The following is an 8,546-nucleotide window of genomic DNA, read 5'->3' as shown; positions in this document are numbered from 1 at the left end:
AAAAAAAAAGTGTGTCCTAGATTATGGCATCTGCTTGCATTTACTGTTTTAGTCACCCTATTACAGAGACATTTGTAAATGCTCTGCTATTTTAAAATTAACTTCCAGGTCAGCCTGAGAATTTTTATAATTTCTTTTAGGAAACATGGACTTTTGTGGGTCTAGTATATACATTATTTAACTTTATGCTGAATTTGCTGTTTGTATGAATGAGGAGATCTGGTTAAATACATTTCTACTTCTCTGGAAATTTCTGAAAACAAAGTAAAACTAGGAAGAAGGCAACAACTTACACAATGAGTGTAATTTAGAATTCAAATACATTAATTATGATAAAATATAAATGTGAATAGGACAAAACCACTTGTCTTTAAAGTCTACACATATTCATATTCCTGTTACATTAGAAGGTTTTTGCTTGAGTTTCTTAATTTCTCATTGAATTTATATATTAATATGCTATGGATTATGATGTTATTAAACACATGTTAGAAGTAATATAGGCAAATTTGTTTCATAGAAGCTTCAACCAAAAGGAGCAGCTTATGTTAATGTGATCAACTCATCTTACCATGTGCAATGCACACATTTTATATAAGGGGTGCCACAGAAATAAAAATAATAAAAGTAACAAAAGTGTGTTGAAAATTGCTTTGGGGCGGGTGGTGGAGTGCAAAGGCACAGTCCTTTCATTTTTGCTTTAAATAGTCAGCTCCCTGCCATTGCAGTAGAGTTGCTTTGTCCCTTAAGTTCATTTTGACCTTTTAATTCCTTCCACCCTCCCATCTGTCCTGGCCCAGAAAGCAGGTGTGGGAGGAAATTGGTTTCTGTATGAACTCTCCTCCCAGCCACAATCATCTCAGGTTCACTCCATCCTCACGATCCTGTGCTAGCCTTTGTGTCCACACGAAAACCCTAAGACATGGCCCCATGAAAACCCAAATTTAATTCTGCATTTTCTTATGCTTAAAATGAATTCATCTTCAAAAAAAAAGTTTGCCTATTTCTTCCCCCTTAAGGACCCGTACACAGTTTGGAAAATGCTTGAAGGCAGAATGATGTGATAGGTCCTTGGGAGGTTTCTGAGAGGGCACAGAAGTCGACTGGTTTTTGTCCTTTCTCCCCCCGCCCCCGCCCCTACACTTTAGAAATGTGAAAGCTGGCAGGGGAGTCTTAAACTCACTCTGGATGGCAGGTGGACATAATGACCTCTAAGCTGATGAGCTCACACCCCACCCTCACCTGCACATACCGGTTTAGTTTCTGAGGTGTGACTTTCAGGCTTATTTTTCAGGAGGCGGTGACTGCGAATAGAGGAATAGACTGTGAATCGAGGAGTCGTCCCCACTGCTCACTGACTTTAACCTGGTGCCTCTCTGGCCAAGACAGGAGAGTCACACCTGAGGGGAGGTGTTCACTCTGAACACACAGCTTCAAGGACGTTCTAGACTCGGGTGGAATATCTCTGGATTGTAGCTAAAACTTTCCCCCGGCCAGAGATGTGTACAGGTTGAAGGGCTTCCCCCGATGTTTTGGCAATAAGAAGAAAATAATTTCTCCTCGGGGCATTTGGAATGGGCAAAATAAACATGCTGTGCACAGCTGCAGCTCCCAAGCCTTTAATGATTTCATTGGGTGGATGGAGGGTCCGGCCCGACACAGACTATCAGACTTGGAGGCTTGATCTCTATAAGTATTTGTGTCCACGATACCTGAATAATCACTCCAAGTACCACCTGCTGGGGCCTCATTTTTCTTTTCATTTCTTAAAAAAAAAAAAAAAAGACTCCCCGTCGTCTAGGCAAGTGGAGAGAACTGATTAACTCCTGGGAACGCTTGCAGATCAGCAGACCCCTGGTGGTGCAGACGCCAAGCGTAGACGAAGCCCTTGGGGGCACCCCAAGGTGTCATCTCCCCGAGCGACAGCGTGCACCTCTCACATTAACAGCCCTTGGTTCCGCTTGGGTCTCTCCCATCCCCGGCCCTCCTTCCTGAGCCCTGGCCACCATCTCACCTTCTCCTCTCCTTCCACGTCCTGGACCAAGCGTCTCTTCTGGCAGGTGGGGTTGGGGGATGTTTAGTCTTCCGGGAAGGGGTCAACAGGGTTAATGATGAGAGTCCGCGCAGGTGGGGCCGCCCCGGGCAGCGGTGTGTGTCGGAGGTGAGGGGGCGCTGTTCGGGCAGCAGTGCGCGGGGTGGCGGGCGGGAGACCTGCCAGGCTGACAGAGAGGCCGGCCCTAGTGGGGGCCGCTCCGCCGCCGCCGCCGCCGCCGCCGCCGCTGTGATGCGGCGCCGGTGCTGCGCCGGGCGGCGGAGTCAGAGCCTGGGCGCGGGAGCACGAGCTGCAACATCAGCACCGGCGGCGGCACCTGCACCAGCTCCCGGGCCCCGCGCTGCGCTCTCCGACCCGCCGCGCCCGGGGCCGCCGCCCCGTGCTCTCTATGGATATCAAGGCGGCCCCCAACGGGGTGGCCACCATCGAGGACCGGATCCTGCGGATCACCGGCTACTATGGCTATTACCCGGGTTACTCCAGTCAGAAAAGTAAGATGCCGCGGGGTTGGCTTGCTCCAGGCGCCGGAGGGGTGGGATGCGGGAGGGCGCGCCGTCCGGACACCTGCAGCCCTGCTGGCGTGGCTAAAGCCAGTCTCCTGGCAGTGGGGCTACTGGGGCTAAAAGTGTGTTCGCTGTTCTCGGTGCTGAACCGTGAGAGAGAACGGGTGTCCGGACTGTTGGCGCCTCGGACTTTGGAAATAGTGGTAGCCTTGGGGGCAGAAGCGCAGAGGGAACCGGGTGAGCGCTCCTGACGGCCGTCGGCCGGCTCACCCCAGGCTTATTCACGACGGAGCAGGCTAACGTGGCCGTTTACTTAGCGAAACTCAGCCCTTGGGGCTGCACTGCCCCAAAGTCCCTACTGGGTGCCAGGCTGCGGGCTGGGCGCTGGGGAGGCTCGGGGGTGGAGCTGGCGGCGGAGGCCGACCCAGACGAGGGTCCCGAAGCCGATGGGTCAGACTGTTCACTCCAGGCTGCTGAGACGTTGCCAGCGCGGGAATTACTCTTGTTAAAATGTTTCTGGGAGGCTGTCCACCTCGGGCAGAGAAGGAACCTGGCCAGGGCTCCGAGTCTGGGAGCTTGGAGCCAGAGACCCGTGAAAAGACTGGGGGCTGGGGTGGGTGAGAGGGGGAGGCACGACCGGGCCACCCCCGCAGCTGGCCGCCGCACGTCGCGGCTACCGCTGAGCCGGAGCGGGCCGCTCTGCGCTGTCCGCCTTTCTTCCGGCTAAGCGAGGTCATGCGGTGCGGACGCTTTCACGTTTCTGGAGCAGTTTTGCGGCGAGGGCGATGAGGTGCGCTCTACTCTGTCCCTCTCTCCCAACACACGAACCCACTGGCTCTGTTTGCTGGGATTAGTTCTGCCGGCGACCCAAGTGAAGCTCGTTTTACTCTGAATTGGGGGAGTAGCTGCGGCTTAATTCCCATGCAGGTGGGATTTCGCTTTTTCTCTTATCAATGCATTTCTGTCGCCATAGATGGAGCTTCATTGATGTTTTTGCTGTTATTTTTAACCGGAAGCCTTGGAAGCTCCTAGATGCATTTCTGATTGGTATTTTTCTGAGGCATTTGAGGTACAATCAACGTTACAGTTTCTCTGAAACGAGTAAACCCTAACACGTAGAGGGAAAAACACCTTTTTTCTTGTAACTCTTCCCCCCCTACCCCCGCTACGCTCCATCTCTATTGAGCTTTCTTCCATGGGCTGTCCTCACACAGATATTTTCTAGTTTAATATTTCATTTGGCTTCAGGAAAGGCCCATTTGATTTGGATGGTTTCTGTCTAGCTGTTTTTAGCATTAGATTACATTATTCATTTTCCATACAAAAGTAATTATATAGTGTTAGAATTTTCTAGAAAGAAAATAACATGCTGTGGAATGTGGTTTGAAGTCTTTGTACTATAGACTCAAAACTTCCCTTTTTCCTATTGGCAAAGGCTTTTTGTTTTTAACCCTAGAAACTTAAGTGAAGGCACTAGTATACCATGTAGAGATAACTTAGATTTCACCTTTGAATATTTTAATTAGGAACCATGGGATTTTGGTTGCTTAGAAAATGTAGAAGCTGTCTGTGAGATTACAAGACCCAGGGTAGCATATTATTATAGTTTTTATAACAATGGAACTTTGGTTAATAAAGAACAAGCCAAAAAGAATACTGGAAAAGTGACATTTTAGAGACGTGTTCGTATTATCTTTTCATATTTGCTGAAATAGCTTCACACGTTTCATTTGCCGTACAATAACTGGACAAAAAGAGGGAAGAGCACAGGTTAAGACAGTAACTGAAGCTAAAAGGGATAAAGATGCATTTGGCATAGTTATTTGTGACGGGCTCTTAGCTAACTTCGGGCCACAGAATTCAAACAGTGAAGGCAGAGAATCTCACAAGGACAGAGAATTATGTGATAGTCAGATACCTTTCAGGATGTTTAAGCTTTCAGAGGTAGAAAGAGATTGCCATTTTGCAGAGAGGCTAGGAGGAGAGAGAGCTGGAAGAGGGCCAGGCAGCTGAGCACCATGAAATAATCCTGCCCTTAATGCAGGCTTCAACTAGTAAACAAACACATTGAAGCAAACCAGTACAATATGGTCAATTGATTTAGCTGTTACCGGGAATGAGCAACAGCTGGGGGGAAGTCTGGAAAGATATATTTAGGAAAAGGCTGTGGTGAGGAATATGTAATATGTGAAGGCAAGGTGGCTTTCCCATTTTCTGATGGTCATGTTTGAGACCTCTCTTGATATCAATGCCATTGACTTTTCTAGAGGCAGGTGGGGACTCATCTCTGACAATGTGCATTAATGATCAGCCTCATGGTAATACATCCTGCTGCCACCCCTGCCAATCAGGAAGATGAGTATCTGGCCCAGAACAAATTCTAGTAGTCAGGCTGATGCAAAAAGAAATGTATGTGTACATGTATTATGTATGTAAAAGGTGCAAACATATATAATATACACTGTATACATAAGATATATAAACATTATGTATAAAAGATATATATGCATTATATATAAAAGATATATATATATATATACAATCATCTCTATATCTATAAATTTAGATAGATAGATGGGTACAGAGATGATTAAAGCATTAGTCTAACCTCAAGTTATTTATGGTCTGGTAGGGGAAATAGATTCACTCATTCAACAGGTGCTAATTGAGCACCTCCTATGTGCCGGGAATACATCAGTGAACAAAACAGACAAAAGTATTTTCGTTTTTAGAGCTTAAGTTCTAGTCAGAAGAGACAGACAATAATAAATAAATACATAAAGTATTGTATTTGAAGGTGATACGTGCTTCAACAAAAATGTCAACAAGAGTTAAAAGGCTAAAAAAGTCTGAGGGGGTAGCAATTGTGGAAATTTTAAATAGGGTGGCCAGGGAAGGCCTCACTGAGGAGGTCACAAGTGAGCAAAGACTTGAAGGATGTGAGGGAGTTTGCTGTGTAGACATTGGGAGGAAGTCGTTCCAGGCAAAGGGAACAGCCCATGCAAAGCTCTGAGGTGGAGCATGCCGGGCCTGCTAGATAAGGAGTGGGGAGGCCTGCATGGCTGAAGTCGGGTAAATAATTGGGCGAGTGGTTGGAGATGAGGACACTATGGATACAGGGGCTCACATGAAGTAGCACCTTACCGGCCATTGTAAGTCCTTTGGCTTGTACTCAATGAAATTGGGAGCCTTTGCAGGGTTTTGACAGAGGAGTGATGTGACTTGACTTACATTTCAAAAGGATCAACTTGTCTGCTCTATTGGGGCAAAGGTGGAAGCAGAGAGACTAGTTAGTATGTCACTGTAATAAACAAGGTGGGAGATAACGGTGGCCTGAACCAGAGGTGTAGCAGTAGCAGAGGTGAGAGGTGGTCAGATTCTCTATATATTTGAAATTAGATTCTCTATATACTTGAAATTCTCTGTGTATCTGAATAGGGTTTCCTGATAGTTGGATATGGTATCTGCAAGAAAGAGAGGAGTAAAAAAATGATTCCACCTTTTCTAGTTTGACCAGGTTTGAGTTGCCAATGGCTAAAGTGCGGCAAGATTCAAGGCAGAGAAGTTTAGGGGGTCAAGGGGTAAGGATAACATTTTGGAAGGTTTAAATGTAATTGGAGACATAGAAAAATCGTGGAGTTCAGAGGAGATGCCTGACTGGAGATATAAATAAGGGATTTTCCAGCATTTGGATGGTTATTTATAGTCTAAGACTAAAGAGATCTCCAAGGAGTCAACGTATATAGAGAAGAGAAGAAGAGCAAGGACTGACCCTGGGGCACTGAGACATTAAGAGGGTGAGAAGAGGGGCATATGATACCCTAGAAGCCAGTGAAGAGTTTCAGAGGGAAGAGATTAGCCGAATCCAATGCTGCTGAAAGGTCTAGAAAATAAAAACTGATAACTGACCATGAATTTGGCAACTGGACATCATTGGCTACCTTGACAGGAACACGTAAGGCGGCAGAAGGTGGATTAGAATGTGCTTAAGCAAGAATTAGAGGGAGGAATTGGAAATGTGAGTATAGACAATTCTTCAATGATTTTTGTGCAAAGGGGAGCAGAGGAAATGGGTGTAGTGGGGTTAAGAAAGGTTGTTTTTTTTGTAAGATGGGAGGCAATTGCAGGATGTTTGCATGATCATGAGAATGATTCAATAGAGAAAGAAAAATCAGTGATGTTGGAGAGATAGTGTAGCAAAACTAGTGCAGGAAGGGACATCGCTTTAGATAGGAACATGGATATAGGGCAGAGGGTATGGATGAAGGGTCTGGAAGGAGGATAACTGAGATGATGGGAGTCTGGTGAGATTCTCTTCTGGTTGCTTTCATTTTCTCCCAATAGGAAGCAAGGTCATCAACTGAGAGTGAGGATAAAGGAGGAGGTGGTAGAGGTTGGAGGAAAGAGAAGGTGTGACTTGTTCTATGGGGAGAGTAAACGGACTGAGGAAGTAGAGTAAAGTTCTCTGGCTGCCTTAAAGGGCACGTTTAGTTTCTGGTCAGAAATTTGAAGCGAGACCACTCAGTAGGTTGTTATGTTCATTGACACAGTGGTGGCGTGGAGCAAGTGAAGAGAAGGATTTAACCAGAGTTTCAGATTATCCAGTGGGTGTAATAATAGCGGCGAGGGAGTTGTGAATGTATGCAAGGAAGGTATTGTAGTGAATGACCATAGCATTTAAAGCTGGTGAATAGAGAAGAGAGAAAATTGAGATGATTAGGGAGAGTGAAAAGTTGGTAGGATCAATGGATTGGAAATCTCAGTGGGATCAAAGGCTAGTGGATGGTTAGTTGGGAGATAAGAGGTGATGTTTAAAGAGGGTTGTATTACTATAAGAAGTCATTCATTCCATAAGTCAAGTCAAAGGATAAATCCATTTATATTTTACTGTATTCCATTATCAGTGTTTTTGGGGTGAGTCTTCTTTTTGTGTTTGTATAAGGAGGCAGTATATTGATGTGTAGTGAATTAAACTCTAGGGGCTTGGAAATTGATTCTAGTTAAACCTGCCAGCAACTTGGCTCTGAGACCTGAGACACCTCTCTGTGGCCATCAGTCTCCTTGTTTGTAAAAAAAAAAAAAAAAAAAAGAAAGAAAAGAAAAAGAAAAAGGGTAGAAGTCACTGTCTTAGGACAGCATGCAGTAGGTCGCTTTGACAGCTTTCAAAAAAGCCCCACCCTCCATGGAGAACTCTCACTCAGTAAACTCTAGTAGGTTTACTTCCCCTCTCCTCGCCCCGCCTTCCATCTCAGATGGTGGCCAGTTCCCTCTCTTTGTTCTATGCCTTTTGTGCTTGTTGGCCTTCTGTTTTTTTTCTATACTCTGCCAGTGACCAGGTTCTGTGGTTGTTTTCTGTCAGTAGCTGCAAATTTATAGTAAAAGTTCTTGTTCTTGCTCTGATCCCAGCTCTGAACATCCCGTTTCCAAAAAGAACTCTACCAACTTCTGGCTCTTCTGGCTCTCTCAATTCTCCAACTATTGCTGTGACTTAGCATTTCCCAAGGCTCCAGACTCAGCTGTCTCCTCTCACTTTATTTTCCCTGAGCAAGTACATTCAGTTTCATGGCTTCACCATCTTCTATGGGTCTGTATTTCTAGGTCCACTTTTTCTGAGTCCAGACCCATATTTCAACTTTCTACTAGAATTCTTACCTGAATGTCCCCTGGCATGTCACACATAAAACTAAATTCATCATTCTGTCTTTAAAATATGGCTTTTCCTTCTTATTATGCTTTTTAGCTTCCAATATCTGTATCTAACCAATTGCCCAGAAACCTGGAGTTATCCTCAAACTCTGCCCTTCCCCCTTCTCCTATATTCAGTTAACAAGTCCTATCTATTTTACCTCACATATGTGCTTTCCATCCCTATTATCACTGCCTTAGTTCTATCCATTGTATCTTTTTTTAAAAAACATCTTTATTGGAGTATAATTGCTTTACAATATTGTGTTAGTTTCTGCTGTATAACAAAGTGAATCAGCTATACA

General features: G+C 45.3%; 1 protein-coding gene and 1 pseudogene across 2 annotated transcripts in view; both read left to right on the top strand.

Moving 5' to 3' along the window:
• Positions 1-2,441: 2,441 nt before the first annotated feature.
• Positions 2,442-8,546, top strand: part of SLC35F4 (solute carrier family 35 member F4) — a gene marked incomplete at both ends in the record, with an annotated part of 300,374 nt that continues 294,269 nt past the window's right edge. Inside the window, one exon of the mRNA XM_081229155.1 lies at positions 2,442-2,544. Coding sequence (XP_081085281.1) covers positions 2,442-2,544 — 103 coding nt within the window. The remainder of the gene's footprint in view (positions 2,545-8,546) is intronic.
• The window catches only part of LOC308614973 (torsin-1A-interacting protein 2-like), an 86,262-nt pseudogene continuing 81,057 nt past the window's right edge, over positions 3,342-8,546 (top strand). The window contains exons 1-3 of the transcript in view: positions 3,342-3,346; positions 3,530-3,625; positions 6,901-7,006. The product of the transcript in view is annotated as a torsin-1A-interacting protein 2-like (transcript). The remainder of the gene's footprint in view (positions 3,347-3,529; positions 3,626-6,900; positions 7,007-8,546) is intronic.

Source organism: Mesoplodon bidens (assembly GCF_964165515.1).
Source record: "Mesoplodon bidens genome assembly, chromosome: 3".
Lineage (NCBI taxonomy): Eukaryota > Metazoa > Chordata > Mammalia > Artiodactyla > Ziphiidae > Mesoplodon > Mesoplodon bidens.
This window is presented reverse-complemented; position numbering and strand designations above follow the sequence as displayed.